The following is a 21305-nucleotide window of genomic DNA, read 5'->3' on the forward strand; positions in this document are numbered from 1 at the left end:
GGGATCGATTTTATCACGTCTAGACGTGATAAATCGATCCCCGATCACTCTGCCGTCGACTACGGAACTCCACCGCAGCGAGAGGCGGAAGTGGAGTCGGCGGGGGAGCGGCAGCGGTCAACTCGCCGCCATCCTCACCGCCAGGTAAATCGACCTAAAATACGCTTATCTTTCTCATTACCAAGTCTTCCTTTGTTATTGCAGGGGTCCATCTGGAGTAAGAGCCCAGGCCTTGGACCAGGATGGAAATTTGGTAGATGACTTTGTATTTGATGGAGGCACTGGCGATCTTGGAAGCAGAGTTCTTCATGTCAGAAATGCCCCATCTCCTGCCGCTACCTCCTCCCTTGCCATTGCAAAAATGATTGCAGATGAAGTGGAGCGAAGATTTGCCTTGTGAAATGAACCGGCACCACACTGGTTGTCTCCACTCGTGGTTAGCTGTGTGACTGCACTGGATGAAGTCTGCAGTTTGTCAGAGTGAAGAGAAATTGGAAGTCGTCTTGTTCGGCAAATGAACACTGTCATTTAGGCTGTAGAATACAAAACTGACAATTCAGTTGTTTGCCTCCATAAGCCTTTACTTCTCTACTTAATAAACATAGCAGATGCGAGATCAGATAAGTCCTGGGGGAATGGAGGGCATCCCCAAAATACTGTATTCATGGGGGGACAGGAATCAGTGAGTGCCCAGCTGGAAGAGAGAAAAGAGCCACCTTCAACTGCAGAGGCAGTGACATCTTCCCCACCAAAGAGCTGCCTCTCTGCGCATGGTGCTAGCACTAACTGCGGCTCTATGGTCACTAGGGGGCTGTAGGAGGAACCTACCAAATGGGCTGCCTGCACTCTGATTTCCCATGTTCTCCGGTTTAAACAGGACCTCTCGGCATCTCCACTGCAGCAAGGTGGCCCCTTGAGGCATCATGGCCTGGGAGAGGCTGTGATGGTCCCTCCCTCTTTCAAGAGATTGGGGAATTCACCTCCCCCCTAATGAACAAAATGAGAAAAACTAGTGAACGCCCTTTAAGGAATGTGGAATATGGAAGTACTGTAAACAATCCTTTGCCATTGCATCATTGGGGAACTGCTGCAAATGTTATTTGACATTCAGAGCTTTCTCCCTTAAAAGATGATTTCATAGAATATCAGGGTTGAAAGGGATCTCAGGAGGTCATCTAGTCCAACCCCCTGCTCAAAGCAGGACCCATCCCCAAACAGATTTTTGCTCCAGATCCCTGAATGACCCCCCTCAAGGATTGAGCTCAGAACCTTGGGTTTAGCAGGCTAATGCTCAAACCACTGAGCTATCCCTCCCCCGTATGCAGAGTATCTGAGATAGGCCCAAGCCCAACAATTGGTTTTATATTTCCTTTGGATGTCTTACTTGGTTTACATCTGCACACAGTCATTCATGGTCCAGATGAGCTAGACAAGCACTGTCTGCCTCCAGAGATCAGAGATAGATCCATAAAAGCCATTTTTATAAAAACAAAACGGGGGGGGGGGGTCAGTGAAGAGCAAATAATTATTCTTAAAGACAGATGATGCACAATGAGCTTGCTTTTGTGCCGCATATTGAGCAATCGGATGAAAATCTACTTCGTAAAAACGATGTGAAAGGGAGGAAGTTACAGAAACCTGTCTTTAGTTGAGTCATTTTATACACTGCTTTCACTTTGAGTCCAAATCGCAGTGAGTCATGAAAGTTTCCCACTTTCAATCATCTGTCGGTAGGAGGGGACCTTCGAGAGTACTGATTGGTATCACTGAAAGACACACTTGTGAACTTTGTATTTCCTCTGACATTTGCTGCTTCAAACACTATGAAATGTTTTCAGAAGTGTGCCTGGAAGTGAAACGGTTCCCTGGAATGCGGAGAATGTTCATTAAAATCTGGGGACTTAAAACAACCTCTTTCCTAACTGAACTATGAATGTCTTACTATGTACAGCATAATTACTACAAAAAAGATAATTGTATGGCCCCAGGGACGTAATGCTGCAAAGTACACTTTAAAAGCATGTGTGCATGAGATGTTGGGAAATGGAGATAATTAAGGGTGGTTAGCTACCAGACAATTTGGCCCTTCCTTTTTTTTTTTTTTTTTTTTTTTTTTTTTTTTTTAAAGATTACCTTCTAGATTTCTGTTATATACGTACATTGCATTGTGTTAGCACAGGAGTTCAGGTACATAAACAGATTCTACATCTCTGGTATACTTGAGAACTCCCAGTAAACTTAATATGTCAATTTATAAACCCAAATAATGAGCCTCTTGAAGAGAAATCTTTATGCACATTATTTTTAACCCAAATAAAGCTAGAATGGGATTCCAGATGCTTCAACTACCAACGCAGTATAGTTGAGCAAGAGTCAGAGCTGCACAGCTAAAATAGGTCCTCTCACCAAGTGTTGCCTATCAACAGTAAATACAAGAAGATTGCGAAGTAACTTCCTCCTACATGAGGTGTGGCTCTAACATGTATTAACAGAATAAAGCATGTTAAAAAGTAAACCAGTCATGCACTTTGATTCTTAAATCAGGGAGTTTAAATGTACAGCCTGATCGTTTTATAAGGAATTCTCTCTTAATTAAATTTCAGTGAGATAACTGGGCTAAAGCTTATTAGATGCTTTTTTAGTTCTGAATCTTTTATCAAATTATGTAAAAGTCTTTATTTCTGCTGAGAGTTGTAAACAACTTTTTTTTTTAAAGGAAACATTTTAAAATTCTGTAAATTGCTACAATAGCGGTGTTAGCACGTAAGTGAAGCTTTGTCCAAGAAGTGTGAAAAGAATAAAATGTCCAGTTCACTTGTATTGTTCCAATATCATGTACCTTTGTATTTTGTGATTAAAAATATTACATTAGCACTCCCCATTCACCTCACTGAATCTAAGGCATACAAATTGTTCTTGATTTGCAGGAAAGTTCCCGTTGGTGGTCTATAGAGTTAAACACCAATCTCAGGCAGTTTGTGGTTCTGTGTATAGAAATACCTAGATTTGCTTAAAGAGAAAGTTCTTTCTTTCCCACATAGGAATGTGTGTGATCAGTAGGATTACCCAGAACCACCTATGAGAACGAGCTGAACGTCTCTTCTGAGGAGGTTCTGATTAAATGCACTCACTTTCCTCTCAGGATCACTCAGAAGCTTGAAGCCCAGGAACTGGGAAACTGCTTGTCCTTCTGCAGTGCCTCTGTTAATTAAATTCCAAGCATTTAAATAGGCCAGCATACTAACTCTGGTTTTAAAGGGATTTTGTATCAGCTAGACTATACACAAACCAAATAGAAATCACTTTTAATAGGGGTTGAAAAATGTCATGATTTACCTGGAATTCGCAAGTGTCCTGGAAACATGAGGTCCTGGCTATCTCCTGCTATGCATCTGTGGGCAGGGTTCAGAGATTCATAAATGCCAAGGCCAGAATGGACCGTTGTGATCAGCTAGTCTGACCTCCTGTATAACACAGGCCAGAGAACTTCCCCCAGAACAATTCCTAGAGCAGAACTTCTAGAACAACATCCAATCTTGATTTTAAAATTTTCGGTGATGGAGAATCCACCAGGACCCTTGGTAAGTTGTTCTAATGGTTAATTACTCGTGCCATTAAAAATTGTGCTTTATTTCTAGTCTGAATTTGTCTTGCTTCAACTTCCAGCCGTTGGATCGTGTTATGCCTTTCTCTGCTAGATTGATGAGCCCATTATTAAATATTTGTTCCCTGTGTAGATACTTATAGACCAGGGGTAGGCAACCTATGGCACGCGAGCTGATTTTCAATGGCACTCACACTGCCTGGGTCCTGGCCACCGGTCCGGGGGGCTCTGCATTTTAATTTAATTTTAAATGAAGCGTCTTAAACATTTTAAAAACCTTATTTACTTTACATACAACAATAGTTTAGTTATATATTATAGACTTATAGAAAGAGACCTTCTAAAAATGTTAAAATGTATGATGGCACGCGAAACCGTAAATGAGAGTGAATAAATGAAGACTCGGCACACCACTTCTGAAAGGTTGCCGACCCCTGTTATAGACTATAATCAAATCTCCCTTTAACTGTCTCTTTGTTAAGCTAAATAGATAGACTCAAGGAGCAAAATCTTTCTAAGGCATGTTTTCTAATCCAATTTATTAACATCCTTCTTGAATTGTGGGTATCAGAACTGGACACACTATTCCAGCAGTGGCTGCACCAGTACCAAATACAAAGGTAAAATAGGTTTCAGAGTAGCAGCCGTGTTAGTCTGTATCCGCAAAAAGAACAGGAGTACTTGTGGCACCTTAGAGACTAACAAATTTATTAGAGCATAAGCTTTCGTGGACTACAGCCCACTTCTTCGGATGAGAAGTGGGCTGTAGTCCACAAAAGCTTATGCTCTAATAAATTTGTTAGTCTCTAAGGTGCCACAAGTACTCCTGTTCTTTTTAAAGGTAAAATAATCTCTCTGCTTCTAGTGGAGAGTCCCGTTTATGCGCGCAAGAACTGCATTAGCCCTTTTGGCCACAGAGTCACATTGGGGGTCTCCTATTCAGCTGATTATGCATACATTTGCATACATTTACATTGAGCTGAATTAAAACGCATCTTGCTTGCTTGCACCCATTTTACCAAGCAATCAAGCTTGCTCTGAATCAGTGACCTGTCCTTTCATTATTTACCACTCTCCCAATTTTTGTGTCATCTGCAAACTTTATCAGTGATGATTCAATGTTTTCTACCAGGTCATTGATAAAAATGTTAAATAACGTAGGGCCAAGAACTGATGTCCGCTGGAAATACACCTGCTTGATGGTGATTTCCCACTTACAATTACATTTCAAGACCTACCGTTTAGCCAGTTTTTAATCCATTTAATGTGTACCATGTTAATTTTATATTGTTGTCATTTTTTAATCAGAATGTCATGCAGCACCAAGTCAGACGCCATACAGAGATCAGTATATTAAATCAACACTACTACCTTTATCAACCAAATTTGTAATCGCATCGAAAAGAGATATCAAGTTAGTTTGACAGAATCTATTTTGAATAAACCCCTGTTGATTGGCATGTATTACATTACTCTCCTTAAATTCTTTATTAATCAAGTCCGGTATCAGCTGCTCCATTATCTTGCCTGGGATCGATGTCAGGCTGACAGGCCTATAATTACCCCCATCATCCTGTTTACCCTTTTAAAAATTGGTACATTAGCTTTCTTCGCGTCTCCTGGAATTTCCCCGGTGCTCCAAGACTTATTGAAAATCAACAATAGCAGTCCAGCAAGTGCCTCAGTCAGCTCTTTTAAAACTCTTGGATGTTATCTGGCCCTGCTGATTTTAAAATGTTTAACTTTAGTAGCTTCTGTTTAACATCCTCTAGAGATACTAGTGGAATGTAATGAGTGTTATCACCACATGATGAGACTGTATCGTCTGCTGCTGTGCCCATCACCCAGGATAAAGTATCCAGACTGCTGTAGTCAGCTGCTCCCAGTGTAGACTTCTGACACTTTGCCATAGTTCTGGCAGCAATGAAAAGGAGGTACCAATTGCCAGGGGTGCTCTCCTAAAGTTATGTGGGTCCAAAGGAGCAGAAGAAACTGTATATGTGAGGGCTTGTCTATACATGGAAATTGACCAAAATAGTTATTCCACAATAGCTCCCCATGTGGACGCAGTTATTCTGCAATGAGTGTTTTTTGTTTTTTTTTTTCTGATTCAGGGTGTGGTTTAATCCAAAAGTTTTTGATGCATGTCAGGTAGCTCGCTCCAACACCATGCACACAGAACATCTGATGCATTTTCAATTTGCAGTGTGTGAACATACTGCAGCAGTGCTGCAAACAGAGGTTGTGGTGTTCTTGGGGTGGGTGTGCATCTTGGGAATATTTTTGCTGTGAATTGTGGGAAAGCAGGCAGGTTTTTTTTCTTTTTTTCTTTTCATTCCCTGTTTCCTCCATCTCTGTCCCATACTTTTCCCTTCAGGGTGAGCTTGTGCCGTTTTTGAATTGCTGTTGGCCAGCATGGACCCAGCTGCTCTGCAGCCCTATGGTGATGAGTGTGAATAAACACAAACTGCTTGGGCTATATTACAGTAGTCAAAGCTGGATGAATTTGACACTGGTCTTCACCCGGCAGACCACTGACCAGACAATGTGGACTGTGCAGAAGCAGGAAAATATCCTATGCCAGCAGCTGCAGCTCCTGCTTTAGCAAGGGAACACTGTGACGCAGTGCCAGCCAGAGGAAGAGGATGGTGCTGAGCTGTTGGAACAAGAAGACCAGTTCCAGGATCACCTACACAACATTCAGCACCGATTCTGGACCCAGGAAACCAGTGGTGGGAGAGGGTTGTTGTGCAGACATGGGACGACCAGCAGTGGCAAGAGAACTATAGGACAGGGAGGGTTACCTTTTTTGAGATCTGTGCAGAACTGACGCTGGAGCTGTAGTGACAGTGTATCAACGTGCAATGCCCCATACCGATGGAGTAACAGGGTCACCATTGCCATCTGGAAGCTGGTCACCCCAGAATGCTACTGGTCCAGAACTAACCAATTTGTTGTGGGGCGATCAACTGTTGGGGGCCCACTCTCATGCAGGTCTGCTATGCCAGTGATAAGGTTCTGTCTGACTGCGTCATAAAACTGCATAGTGCTCAGGAGATTATCGAGAGATTTGCATGCCTGGGGTTCCCAAACATTTGGAGGCAATTGATGGACCCCATGTGCCTATCATTCTCACGTCTCTACCCAGGGTGCAGAATTCATAAACAGAAGGGGTTATTTCTCCAGGGTGCTCCAATGACTGGTCAGCCACCATGGCAGATTAACAGACATAAATGCAGGGTGGTCTGGAAGGGTCTACAATGCTAGGATCCTTCGGAACTCCGTTCTTTTTAGAATAATGGAGAAAGGACTGTTTGCCCTCAGGACCACTGTGGACATCGATTTGGTTATTCTGGGAATCCTGGTTGATCCTCTGATACCGTGGCTAATGAAGCCATACGCAGCCCACTTGCACAGAAAGAAGGAACATTTTAACTATCGCCCTGAGGGCATTGACGACCCAAGCCTGGTGACAGTGTGGGAGCATAACCCCGGAACAGCTCGAACCACGCCCTCCGTCCAGCAACCCCCACTCTGGAAAGCAGCAGCCTCTTGGTGCAGCTCCCAGCTGTTCCTCCCTTTCCCTGCCTAGTGCAGCTCATGGCTTAGCTGCTATACATAGAATCATAGAATATCAGGGTTGGAAGGGACCTCAGGAGGTCATCTAGTCCAACCCCCTGCTCAAAGTAGGACTAATCCACAGACAGATTTTTGCCCCAGATCCCTAAATGGCCCCCTCAAGGATTGAACTCATAACCCTGGGTTTAGCAGGCTAATGCTCAAACCACTGAGCTATCCCTCACATGGAGGCGGACCAGCCACAACATGTGACTGAGCAATCTGGCGGGGGGGGAGGGATGTGACCCCGCAGGCCTCCCCCAATGCATCACCTCTGCCTGAGTAGTTGCAGAATGATGGTTGAGTTGCATTTGGCCGTTTGAAAGGCAGATGGCACTGTTTAGGGAATTGGAAGCGGCAGAAACAAACATTCTGGCCGTTATAACTACATGTTGTGTTCTGCACAATGTTTGTGAGAGCAGGGGAGAAAGCCTTAACGATAAGTGGGTGGCAGAGACTTGCTTGGTGCTTCGAGCAGCCAGGAGGTGTCCCACAGAAAACAGTCACCCTAGGGGAATGTGCTCGGGGGGCCCGTTGTTCATATTTTGAGTCTTAGGCCTGAATATGTGCAGCTGTTTGCCCATGGAAGGGGAGTTGGGAAAGATACAGGGTGAGCACGAGCGTACTGGGTATGGATGGTGGAAATGGAACATTCCCTCTGTACTTTTGTGAAACCCTATGACGTTTTCAGCTTTATTTAAAGGAATGGCTGAGATAAATGCACTGATCACTCATAACTGATGCTTTGTAAACTGTTCTTATTATGGAAGAACAATAAAAAGCTAAAAGTAAAGTTTTTTATGGAACCAATGGAAAAATGATAATAGTTTCCTATGTGCAAATACATTTAGCTAAACAATGTGCTAAGCAAACAACTATAGACAAACCTTTCATTAAAACAACAATGCAAAACAAAACTGGAAGTTCAACGGTAAGAACACTGCAAATAGAACAATTTTGGGTTGAGGGAGGTGATCCTGATCCAACAGGCAGAAGGCACAGGGCTAGATAAGGGTTACAAGGATCCCCCAGTCTGGTATATACGTATTAATTTGCCAAAGAGTGTCATGTAAGGTTTCTATGCAAAGCCTGTGTCACGCTGGTCATCGTAATCATTGTGAAATGTCTGCACGGATAATATGTAAGGAGTTATGTACATATACAGAAAATTATGTTCTTAGTGTCCATGAGTTGGGGGCTGGTAAGAAGGCGATAAGCAGATTTCGTTCAGGCAGGAGATACTTCTCTACCTGTCTGGCTATATGTAGAGTGTGGGTATTGAACACTTCACAGCCACCACCTATTTACAGTCTGAGCAACATGCTAATCAAGTGGTTGCAAAGTCTCTCCTGGGGTTACCCTGTTTGCCAGTGAAGACAATGGATCGTTGGACTATAGCTGGGGGTGCAGAGAGACGCCCAGTTAGCCTTTGCCGAGGGAATGAGTCGCCAGCTGGCCTGTTTTATGACTGAAGGATCATAGCCAACCTGGCTCTGGGTCAGCTGACCTTTGAGACATGGGAAGGTTTTGTTAGTTAAATCTCGGCTTTAGAAAGCGTGTTGTGATTTTATTCTGTGTGTAACCATTTGTTTCCATTAATTCTACTTGTTTCTTCTCAAATCTCAGTTCTTTATGTAATAAACGTCTTGGTTTTACTATAAACATATTGAAGCGCTGGGTGTTATGCAGAGCTGTGATCTAAGGTGCACTGCAGTGGTTCCCAAACTTGTTCCACCGCTTGTTCAGGGAAAGCCCCTGGCAGCCAGTACGTCCCTCAGCCTGCACTGCTTCCAGCAGCTCCCATTGGCCTGGAGCAGCGAACCACGGCCACTGGGAGCCGCGATCGGCCGAACCTGTGGACGCAGCAGGTAAACAAACCAGCCTGGCCCGCCAGGGGCTTTCCCTGAACAAGCAGCGGAACAAGTTTGGGAACCACTGGTGTATTGGTAAGCTGGGGCATGCTGTCCTTTGGGAGCAGAGGATCTGTGAATTCTGTGAGTGTCCAGTTGATTTGGAGCTGGGTGCTCCAGGGGGATGCTTGGAGGACTCGGGGGTCGAGTATGCCTATCACTAACCTGTACAGCGAGCAGGGCCTGTGGAGTAGGCAGGCAGTGCTTATGTTGCTAGGGACTGATGGAGCAGGGAACTGACCCACAACAGGCATACACCAAGTTTCCTCACACTCAGGGTAGGTGGTATTGGTGCCTCTCAACTGCGGGTACTCTTGGGAAGATTCACAGGGGAGTGCTCAGAGTTACAGGGAAGGCACATGTGTGATTTCCCTCTGGCTCTTCTTGTCCACGTGGGTTCTGGAGTTGAGTGCTGCTGCTCAAAACTGCAGGGTGTTGTGGGTCTCAAAAGAGCAGGGCTCCCAATGCTAGAGGTCTCCGTGCTCGTTTTGAAAAGGGAACGCTCTCAAGGAGCACTGCTGCAAGAGTACGGCGGGGAGGTCCCAGTACCCGGTATTGTCCAGGGGCTGAAGGACGTGGCTGGGTCACAGATTATGGTGCTGCAGAGCCTGTTGGCTGAGCAAGAGCATGTTGTGAAGGAGAGCATTCACGGGCAGCATAGCGTCCAGGGCAGCCTCTGAATCGCTCCGTCTTTTTTTCCCCATGCTCTCCGTGGCCATGTTCTTGGCCGCAGCCACGACTTCCTGAGACAGCTGCATTTCTTCCTCCCTCTGGATGCTCATGTACAACCTCCACTTCTCCGCTGGCCTGTGTGGGACTCTACCGTGAGTTCTGCAAACATCTTGTCCCGGGTCTTCCTTTTTCACCCCCTCGGGTTGTCCAGTCAGTCAGCAGTAGATAGAGGCCCTAGCCTTGACAGTCTGGTGGTTGCAGCTGCTGTGGGAGTAGGGGAAAAAAACCCTGTTGCTTATTGTTCATATCCCATGATAGCTTCTTTTACTACGTCTATGAGTTTACCTCCCTGGGACTCTTCTCGTTCTTAGGGGACCCTCAGAGATGGTAAGTGGTCTGCATGTCTGGAGGGTGCTGGATTTCAGTCTACTCTGTCTGCTTTCATGTTGCTAGGGGTGGAGGTGGGAGGTGGTTGGAGCAATGTGCCAGGTTTTATTTTGTTTTTATTTGCATGCTGGAGGCTATTCTATAGCATAGGTGTTAAGGGGAGTTATGGGGGCCATCGGGGGGGTGAGGTGAATAGTAATCCCCTCTACATCCTGTCTGAGAGGTCCCCATTTTCAATGACCTTACACTGAGGCAGGTGACTAGGAGGCAAGGAATGGTCTTATTCAAAAAGGCAAAGGGCTGTCCAGAGAGCTACGCTGCCAGGGTGGTCCCCCCAGAAATGCTGCAGGAACGGAAGGGGCTTGCAAGCCATCCTGGAGGGAAGGGTGCACAACCGTTACCCATAATGGACAAAACAAAACAGAGCAATTTCTCAGGCTTAAGTTCTGCTCTATCTCCCCTGCAGAGATGGAGAAGGTGCAGAGAAAAATAGATAGGACCCTGCAATAGCTGTTGACTACAACTGTGTACAGAGCATTTATATTTTAGCTGGGAGCAATACTATTTGTGCCACGACCGGGCATGTATTGTCCATTCATCCCCCATGTAAACTACAAATACTAACCAAACCTCTTTTGCTGTTGCCACTTGCGCAATATCCTGCTGAATTTTGCACACATAGGTGCCCACTCCATGGGTGCTCCAGGGCACCCATAGGAAAAAATTAGTGGGTGTTCTGCACCCACTGGCAGACAAGCTTCCTCCCCACCTCCCCCCGAGCGCGTCACATCCCCTCTCCTCCACCTACCTCCCAGCGTTTGCCGCCCGGCCACTGCCAAACAGCTGTTTGGCAGCGTTAGCATACGGCGGGAACGTGGTGCGCTCAGGAGAGGAGGCAGGGCTGGGGCGGGGATTTGGGGAAGGAGTTGGGATAGGCAGGGCTGGCCTTACCATGAGGCGAACTGAGGCAGCTGCCTTAGGTACCAGAGTGTGTGGGGGCGCCACAAGGACCCAGAGTGTAGAAAATTGTGTCTGCTGCTGGTGCATATGTAGCTCTAGCTGCACAGAGATGGTGGAGTGCTGTGCTGGAGAAAGGAGCGCACAAGAGATATAACAGACAGGCAGGAGAAAAAGTGAGAGGGGATAACAGAAAGTAGCAGGAGCTGCAGGGAGAGAGAGGAGGAGAAGCCTCTTATGTGCCTCCCTAGCACCCCCAGGAGCCTGGACTGATTCACACCAACTTCTCAGGGAGCTTCCTGTTTCCTGCTGCTTCCCTGAACCCACTTAAGGAGAACAGGCAGTGAACTGAAGTAGTAGGAACCATTTAGGCCCTTAAGACGCTGATATCTTCCCTCACTCAGGCCCTGCTACCAGCTTGCTTATTTGTCCCCTTCAACTGAGTGTTGAGAGCCACTATAGCTGGCACAGAACAACCCTCACGAGTGAAAGAAGAAAACGCCCCTCTGGGGCAGCATTCAGAAAAAGAAAGAAAGCAAAGGAAGCTTTTCTATCTAAGCAGGAAGGAGCTCTCCTGAGATACATAGACACAAATGTTCATGGTGAGCCTTCCGGCCCCAGTGAGGATGTGAGTGGTGAGGAGATGCCTGATCTTCCCGTTAGTCAGAGTGCAGGTGACCTGGCATCTACTGCAGCATCCATAGCTCCATCTCAAATGGATGTAACCAGGCATATTCCCAAAGAAAAGTGTAGATCAGAGAAGAGTGTGGTGGAGGCGAAAGAAACAGCTGCTGCTGAGTTTAGTTCCTTAAGTCTAGATGATCCAGGACTGTGGACCCACTTGACCAGTAGCCTGAGGGACTTCCCTGAACTGCATGGGCCACAGCAAGTGAAAAATTTCATGTTCCCCAAAGACAATGAAAATAGAAGTTTCCATCCAACACATTACTGATGTGAAATCCCTAATGGTGACAAAGTGGAGAGGCCATGGCTTATGTACTCAAAACCCCAGAATGCTGCATACTGTTTTTGTTGCAAACTCTTCCAGTTAATGTTCCAGCCACATTGGGTTCTACAGGAACAAAGGACTGGAAAAATCTGGCTAGAAATCTGGCATGTCATGAGAAGGCAGCAAATCACCAGCGAGCATTCCATAGGTGGAAAGAGCTTGAGATGAGACTAAGGTTAAAGGCCACCATAGATGATCAGCATCAAGAGAAGAGTGCATCAGAGTCTCTTTACTGGCAAAATGTTCTGAAAAGGCTCATTGCCATTGTGAGAATGCTTGCTACCTAAAACCTAGCACTGTGTGGCACTTCAGATCAGCTGTATGTGCCAAACAATGGAAACTTCCTTAAAATTGTGGAGCTGATGGCTGAGTTTGATGCTGTACTCCAGGAGCATCTAAGAAGAGTCACCACCCAAGAAATGTACACACACCACTACCTTGGAAAAACCGTTCAAAATGAGATCATACAGTTACTGGCAACAAATGTCAAACAGAAGATTGTGGCAGATCTGAAGTCAGCAAGATATTACTCTGTTATTCTGGACTGCACACCTGACATCAGCCATATGGAACAAATTACTTTAATGGTGCGTTTTGTAACAACAACAGAACCTAGTGAAAATGTCCCTGCAGTGGTGACTGTCAGAGAGCATTTTCTAGAATTTATTGACATTGATGATACTACAGGAGCTGGTATGACAAATGTGCTTCTTAAAAAGCTGGAAGATACAGGAATTGCGATAGCTGACATGAGAGGTCAGGGCTACGATAATGGTGCCAAGATGAGAGGAAAGAACAGAGGAGTGCAGATACGGATCCGAGAGTTAAACCCTTGAGCTTTTTTTGTCCCATGCAGTTCTCATTCATTGAACTTGGTGGTCAGTGATGCAGCATCAGCTTCTAGTGAAGCTGCTGAATTTTTTAATGTAATTCAAAGCATCTATGTATTTTTCTCTGCATCAACTCATCAATGGCAAATTTTGAAGCAACATCTGGGAACATCCTCTCTGACACTGAAACCACTGAGTGCCAAATGATGAGAAAGTCGAGTGGAGGCGATAAAGCCTATCAAACACCAAATTGGGAAGATAGATAATGCCGTATTTGCCATTATGGAGGATAATGCTATGACAGGAACTGTTCGTGGGAGAACAGTGGCAGAGGGAAATGGAATCTCCAGAAACATACATAACTTCAAATTTCTGTGTGGCTTATTGTTGTGGCATGACATACTGTTTGAAATAAATGTTGTAAGCATGAGACACCAAGGTGTTGACCTTGATATATCTGGAGCAATGGAACAACTGGACAAAGCAAAGTCATACCTACAGTCTTACCAGTCAGATGAGGGATTCAAAATGTTGTGAAGTTGGCAGAGGAACTTCACACTGAAGCTATTTTCCCACCCATTCAAGAATACAAGAGTCACCGAAGAAGATGACATTTGGATTATGAGTCACGGGATAATCCCATAAAAGACCCCAAACAACAATTCAAAGTTGAATTCTTTAACCAGGTGCTAGATTGTGCAATACAGTCAGTTGAAGAACGTTTCATGCAGCTCAAGGAACACAGCAGTATATTTGGGATGTTGTATGATATTCCAAAACTCCTCACTATACCTGAAGAAGACCTATACCAGCAATGCAGGGCACTAGAGACGGTGTTGACACATGATGACATGCACGATATTGATGCGAGTGATTTAGGTGATGAACTGAAAGCCCTTTCAAGATACATTTCAGCAGGATCAACTCCAAAGGCTGTTCTGGAATATACGTGCACAAATAAGATGACCACCCTCTTTCCAAATGCTTTTGTTGCTCTGTGCATACTTCTAACACTTCCTGTAACAGTTGCCAGTGGAGAACGCAGCTTCTCCAAGCTGAAGTTAATAAAAACATATCTACGCTCCACAATGATACAGGAGAGGCTGGTCGGCCTTGCAACCATCTCTATAGAGCATGAGCTGGCACAGACTGTGGACCTTCAGGAAGCAGTTCAAATCTTTGCAACCAAGAAGGCACGGAAAGCACCACTTTGATTATTCAAACAGATAAAAATGCCAGTGTTTACTATGCAGACAAGAAAAGTTACATTTGCTGTTCAGGCGTTTGAAAGTTATGTGTTACTTAAAATTTTTGAACAAGGCATTTTAAAATGTTAGTTCTCCTTTGTTGGGGTAGGTAGCAGAGCAGTACCATGAGAGGAGTAGAACAGGAAGAAGGCAGAATTGAGACCTTTCAAAGTTTTGGCCCAAGCGAGGGGGCATGGGGGCGTCAGGTGCCAAAATGTTGTGGGATGGCCCTGGGAATAGGGGCAGGGAGGCGGCGGAGTTGGGGCGGGGACTTTGGGGAAGGAGTTGGAATGGGGGCAGGGCAGGGGTGGGAAGAGGTGGGGCAGGGGTGGGGCCTCATGTAAGGGGTGGAGTGGGGGCGGGGCAGGGAGGCGGAGGAGGGGTCGAGCACCCAGGGAAAGCGGGGAAGTCGACGCCTATGTTTGCACAAATATTATTAGACTCGGCTGCGGGTACAGGATAGACATTGCGGCTGGGCCATGCTGGCGGTTGCCATTTTGAGATGGCAAAAGTGGGGAGAAGGGGTTTGCCGGTCAGGATAGATGAGGTAAGGGGAAAGGATAGTAGGCATGTGGGCAAGTGCTCTCCATGCCACGGTCCTTTGAGTGGTCGCTAGCCGTGGCTTTAGCATGTCACGGAGGCCGATTGTGCAGGCAGAACAGCTGCCATGTACAGGCCGAACAAAGAGTGTGGGCTGAGAGAGGCGGGGCTGGATACTTGGATGGGCTCCTAGCTCACATTCATCTCCAAAGGCTGCGGCACCCAGAACCAAAGCCACAATGGCAGTGTAGCACAATAATAATAAATAATTGTAAGGCTAGGTACTTGCATGCCCATGTTCCATCAAGAGTAGGGTGACCAGACAGCAAATGTGAAAAATCGGGACGGGGGGTGGGGCCTATATATGAAAAAGACCCAAAAATCGGGACTGTCCCTATAAAATGGGGACATCTGGTCACCCTAATCCAGGGGATCTGACTCGTCAGTCTTGGCTTGGGTTTCTAGCTGGGACTCAGGCTCAGCCGATGCAGGGCAGGAATCAGGGTGCGCTGCAGTAGGGCATGACTGGGACTGACTTTCCAGCTAAGGGTTACTGCGTTCAGACATGCGCTGATCGTCAGAGCCCTGAGCGCATGGGACCCCAGTAACGAGCAAGCGTTGCGGGAATACAACCCTACGCTCGGCTGATGCAGCAACTCATGGTGTTGGAGGCCATCAGGTGGTCGAGGGACATCTACATAGAACACATCACTGGACATCAGCAATACCAGGAGAGAGGAGCTGAAGTGCAGATGAGAAGCATAGTCAGGAAAGTAACGGAAATACTTCCCCCCATGGATTGTATTTTCTAATGGACAACTCACTCTAAATCAGTGGTTCCCAAACTGGGGTTCTCAAAATGTTACAGGGGGTTCTCAGGAAAAAATTCCCTAATGGAGGACAGAGCTGTCCTTAGGGACCCCGGGCAGCACGGGGCCAGCAGCCCGGAGACCCTGGACTTCCAAGAGCTAAGCAGATCAAAGCATATCGATCACACTGAGACAAAAAGGAGTCCAGTGGCACCTTAAAGACTAACAGATTTATTTGGGCATAAGCTTTCGTGGGTAAAAAAACTCACTTCTTCTGCCCAAATAAATCTGTTAGTCTTTAAGGTGCCACCGGACTCCTTGTTGTTTTTGTGGATACAGACTAACACGGCTACCCCCTGATACTTATCTCACTGAGGAGATTTAAACTTCAAGACTCCTTATAAGAAATGGAAAGGGAGGTGGATATTTTTTGCTGTTTTTAAAATTAAATAGGCAGCTAGTATTGTTTTTAAAATGATTATGAAGAACAAGTTTAAGCTTTGTTGTAACGTGCGTTGTTTGCCTGGACTGCTCAAGACCTGAATGCTTGTGTAGGAGGAACTCTTTCAGTTGGCTTCTTAAATACCTTCCTGCTGTTTCACATCTGATACTCCTTGATGAAACATAGGAGCCTTGTCTTATAACAGGCTTATTCAAAGTGATACAGGCTACGAAAGTGAGATCTTGGAAGAGTGTTGCCGTTTTCATAACGTAATAAAAATACTGTAATGATCAATAACCATTAATAAATAGTGTATAATCATGTCATAAAAAACAAATGTTATATTTCCAAGATCACTGCTTTTAGAATTTATTCCCAGGTAAAGGAGACAATCCCTGGAAATATTCATTTTTAGGAGGGGGTTCGCGAGACTTGACATTTTAGTGAAAGGGGTTCACAGGTTGTTAACGTTTGGGAACCACTGCCCTAAATTCCCACTTCCTGAGGGACCAGCGACACTCATTGCTATAGCTGCTTTCTACCACCCCCTCTCCCTACAACTTTTCATGAGTGATGTACCCGAGTGTCCGGATTCTAATAGCTAAACTATCCTTAAATGTATCTCCAGGTGCGTTATTGCTGCCGATGGACTGATGTATCTGATGACTTTTGCAGCCACCTTGGTATGTGTGGCTAATCCGAGCACTCTACCCCCTGGCCACACACGCTTGTCTTAACCCGGGGATTACAGTCGGTTACCACCATTCGCTTTAATAAAACGTTTATCTCGGGGACGAGGCGCCTGGACTGGACTTTAGGGACACGTGGGGGCTGCTGGTGAGAGACTTTGTGGCTGGACAGGCCGGGCCGGGCGCTGCCCGGCGCGGTCCCTAGGGGGCGCGGTTGTCCCTCTGACGGGGGCGGGGCGCCGTGCGCCTGCGCAGTGCCGCGCCGGAGGGAGGTGCGGCGTGAGACGGCCGCGGCCCAGGCGGGCACAGCGAGCTCGCGCAAGTGGCCGAGGCCGAGGCCGGCAGCGCCCCACCCCCCACCCCCCGCACCCGGCCGGGAGCCCAGCCCCGGCCCCCCCGGATGTGATCGCTGGCCGGGCGGGGGGAGAGCGCCGCCCCCTGCCTGCGCAGCGCCGCGCCGCGCCGCGCCGCGCAGCGCCCAGCGCGGCCTGCGGAGCCCGGCGCGCATGAGGAGCGGCCAGCCGCGGGCGCTGTAGCCGGGGCCGCGCGCTGCGTTCCGGGGGCGGCAGGCCGGGCGGGCGGGCCCGGCGCGGAGCGGAGCGGAGCGGCGAGCCGGGCCCCACAGCCCCCGATGCGGGGGAGCGGCCGCCGGGGCCATGCAGCCGCCGCCGCAGCCCTACGAGTTCTTCAGCGAGGAGAACGGCCCCAAATGGCGGGGGCTCTTCGTGCCCGCGCTGCGCAAGGTCAGTCCGGCCGCCGGGGGTGTGTGTGTGTGTGTGTGTGTGTGTGACGGGCCGGGGGGGCTCGGCTCGGGCCTGCGCTACCCCCCCACCCACGTCTCCTGTACCCCCTCACCTCACCCTCGCTACCCCCCTCACCTCATCCCTCATCTCCATCCCCTGTGCACCCCCCTCATCCCCGCTACCCTCCTCACCTCATCCCCTGTGCATCCTCCTCACCTCATCTCCATCCCCTGTGCACCCCCCTCATCCCCGCTACCCTCCTCACCTCATCCCCTGTGCATCCTCCTCACCTCATCTCCATCCCCTGTGCACCCCCATCATCCCCGCTACCCTCCTCACCTCATCCCCTGTGCATCCTCCTCACCTCATCTCCATCCCCTGTGCACCCCCCTCATCCCCGCTACCCTCCTCACCTCATCCCCTGTGCACCCCCCTCATCCCCTGTGCATCCTCCTCACCTCATCCCCTGTGCATCCTCCTCACCTCATCCCCTGTGCACCTCCGTCATCCCCGCTACTCTCCTCACCTCATCCCCTGTGCATCCTCCTCACCTCATCCCCTGTGCACCCCCGTCATCCCCGCTACCCTCCTCACCTCATCCCCTGTGCACCCCCATCATCCCCGCTACCCTCCTCACCTCATCCCCTGTGCACCCCCGTCATCCCCGCTACTCTCCTCACCTCATCCCCTGTGCATCCTCCTCACCTCATCCCCTGTGCACCTCCGTCATCCCCGCTACTCTCCTCACCTCATCCCCTGTGCATCCTCCTCACCTCACCTCCATCCCCTGTGCATCCTCCTCACCTCATCCCCTGTGCATCCTCCTCACCTCATCTCCATCCCCTGTGCACCCCCCTCATCCCCGCTACCCTCCTCACCTCATCCCCTGTGCACCCCCCTCATCCCCTGTGCATCCTCCTCACCTCATCCCCTGTGCACCTCCGTCATCCCCGCTACTCTCCTCACCTCATCCCCTGTGCACCCCCGTCATCCCCGCTACCCTCCTCACCTCATCTCCATCCCCTGTGCATCCCCGTCATCTCCTGTGCATCCTCCTCACCTCATCCCCTGTGCACCCCCGTCATCCCCGCTACCCTCCTCACCTCATCCCCTGTGCATCCTCCTCACCTCATCTCCATCCCCTGTGCACCCCCCTCATCCCCGCTACCCTCCTCACCTCATCCCCTGTGCACCCCCGTCATCCCCGCTACTCTCCTCACCTCATCCCCTGTGCACCCCCGTCATCCCCGCTACCCTCCTCATCCCTCACCTCATCCCCTGTGCACCCCCCTCATCCCCGCTACCCTCCTCACCTCATCCCCTGTGCATCCTCCTCACCTCATCTCCATCCCCTGTGCACCCCCCTCATCCCCGCTACCCTCCTCACCTCATCCCCTGTGCACCCCCGTCATCCCCGCTACTCTCCTCACTTCATCCCCTGTGCATCCTCCTCACCTCATCCCCTGTGCACCCCCGTCATCCCCGCTACCCTCCTCACCTCATCCCCTGTGCACCCCCGTCATCCCCGCTACTCTCCTCACCTCATCCCCTGTGCATCCTCCTCACCTCATCCCCTGTGCACCCCCGTCATCCCCGCTACCCTCCTCACCTCATCCCCTGTGCACCCCCATCATCCCCGCTACTCTCCTCACCTCCATCCCCTGTGCAACCCCATCATCCCCGCTACCCTCCTCACCTCATCCCCTGTGCACCCCCGTCATCCCCGCTACTCTCCTCACCTCATCCCCTGTGCATCCTCCTCACCTCATCCCCTGTGCATCCTCCTCACCTCATCTCCATCCCCTGTGCACCCCCCTCATCCCCGCTACCCTCCTCACCTCATCCCCTGTGCACCCCCGTCATCCCCGCTACCCTCCTCACCTCATCCCCTGTGCACCCCCGTCATCCCCGCTACCCTCCTCATCCCTCATCCCTCACCTCCATCCCCTGTGCACCCCCGTCATCCCCGCTACCCTCCTCACCTCATCCCCTGTGCACCCCCATCATCCCCGCTACCCTCCTCACCTCATCCCCTGTGCATCCTCCTCACCTCATCTCCATCCCCTGTGCACCCCCCTCATCCCCGCTACCCTCCTCACCTCATCCCCTGTGCACCCCCGTCATCCCCGCTACTCTCCTCACCTCATCCCCTGTGCATCCTCCTCATCTCATCTCCATCCCCTGTGCACCCCCGTCATCCCCGCTACCCTCCTCACCTCATCCCCTGTGCACCCCCGTCATCCCCGCTACCCTCCTCACCTCATCCCCTGTGCATCCTCCTCACCTCATCTCCATCCCCTGTGCACCCCCCTCATCCCCGCTACCCTCCTCACCTCATCCCCTGTGCATTCCCCTCACCTCCCACCTGCTACATCCCTCACCTCATCCCCTGTGCACCCTCTCACCTCATCCCTCATCTCCATTCCCTGTGCACCCCCCTCATCCCCGCTACCCTCCTCACCTCACCCCAGCTACTCCACTCACCTCATCCCCTGTGCATCCTCCTCACCTCATCCCCGCTACACCCATGACCTCATCCCCTGTGCACCCTCTCACCTCATCTCCATCCCCTGTGCACCCCCCTGACCCTGGCTACCCCCCTCACCTCATCCCCTGTGCATCCTCCTCACCTCATCCCTCATCTCCATCCCCTGTGCATCCCCCTCACCTCAGCCACGCTACACCCCTCACCACATCCGCTGTGCACCCTCATCCACGCTACACCCTTCACCTCCTCCCCTGTGTACCCTATCCCCACTGCAGCCCTCAAAACCTCCTCTGTGCACCTCCGTCTCCTCTAACGCATCCCTTCTGAACCCCCCACCATGTCTACATCACTTATCACATCCACACCCCTTTGCACCTCCTCCCACTACGTTCCCTCCCCTAATCCCTGGTGCAGCCCCCCTATGTCCCTGTCCCCTCATCCCCCTCCCTAGTGTACCTCCCACCTACCAGCCCTCCACTTATTATACATCGAGCCATCCCCTGTACACCCCACCACCACATCCACACCCACCCATCCCCTATGTGCACACCAGCCAGCCAACTGCTATACATCCCCCATCTACCCTGCTATGCATGTCTACCCATCTCCTATATACCCTCCACCACAAATGCATCTACCTATCCACTATATACTCCCATTCCCTATACTCCCCCCGCCTACCCAGCCCTGTGCATGCAATTCAGCCATCCCCGAGACACCCGGTCGACCTACTGAGCCTACATTCTATCCACCCCCTATGCCCACAGCCTTCTCCTCCTAATGCCCCTGTCCCCACCATACATTCCCCAGCTCCATGATGCAGACTGATAGGTTCAATAATGTGCTCAACAGACTGTCACAGTAGGGGCTTCCATTACATAACTGTCTCCTTCCTGCCCCACAGACCTCAGCGATCCAATATGTTTCCTAAAGCCACTGTCCCCATTTTACATCTAGTGACTCTTTGTGTAAAAGACGTTGTTGGGTCCTGCTGTGTGCATGCTAGACATTGACTGACCTAGGCAGGAGCATTCTGCCCCTGTGCTCCTCCCCACAGCACACTCTTGAATTTGGCTGCTGTGCTCATCCATGGGAGACTCCTAACTGTGCTACTGAGTTGTCTCCAAAACACCTTGTCTGAGCGGGCAGCCCACACATATACTATAATACCCTCCCAAAACAGGCTGTTACGAACAGCTGTCTATGAGATTCTGATTGTCCTACTGAGCTGCCCCTCGCCTCCCTATCTCCTTCCTCCCAAAGCCAGACTACTTTACAGAACTGTGTGAAAGACTGTTAAAGGGTACATCCTGTACCCCAATACCCTTCCCAAACCAGGCTTTTTCACTGGCTGTCTTAC

At 49.4% G+C, this 21305-nt stretch overlaps 2 protein-coding genes across 2 annotated transcripts in view; both read left to right on the forward strand.

Annotated features, from left to right (window-relative positions):
- The window catches only part of L2HGDH (L-2-hydroxyglutarate dehydrogenase), a 36302-nt gene extending 33482 nt beyond the window's left edge, over nucleotides 1-2820 (forward strand). Inside the window, exon 10 of the mRNA XM_054028111.1 lies at nucleotides 205-2820. Coding sequence (XP_053884086.1) covers nucleotides 205-400 — 196 coding nt within the window. The 3' untranslated portion in view covers nucleotides 401-2820. The remainder of the gene's footprint in view (nucleotides 1-204) is intronic.
- A 14491-nt stretch (nucleotides 2821-17311) lies between these two features.
- SOS2 (SOS Ras/Rho guanine nucleotide exchange factor 2) overlaps nucleotides 17312-21305 on the forward strand; it is an 88776-nt gene continuing 84782 nt past the window's right edge. Inside the window, exon 1 of the mRNA XM_054026664.1 lies at nucleotides 17312-17457. Within this exon, the coding sequence (XP_053882639.1) occupies nucleotides 17371-17457 (87 nt within the window). The 5' untranslated portion in view covers nucleotides 17312-17370. The remainder of the gene's footprint in view (nucleotides 17458-21305) is intronic.

Source organism: Malaclemys terrapin, chromosome 4 (assembly GCF_027887155.1).
Source record: "Malaclemys terrapin pileata isolate rMalTer1 chromosome 4, rMalTer1.hap1, whole genome shotgun sequence".
NCBI lineage: Eukaryota > Metazoa > Chordata > Testudines > Emydidae > Malaclemys > Malaclemys terrapin.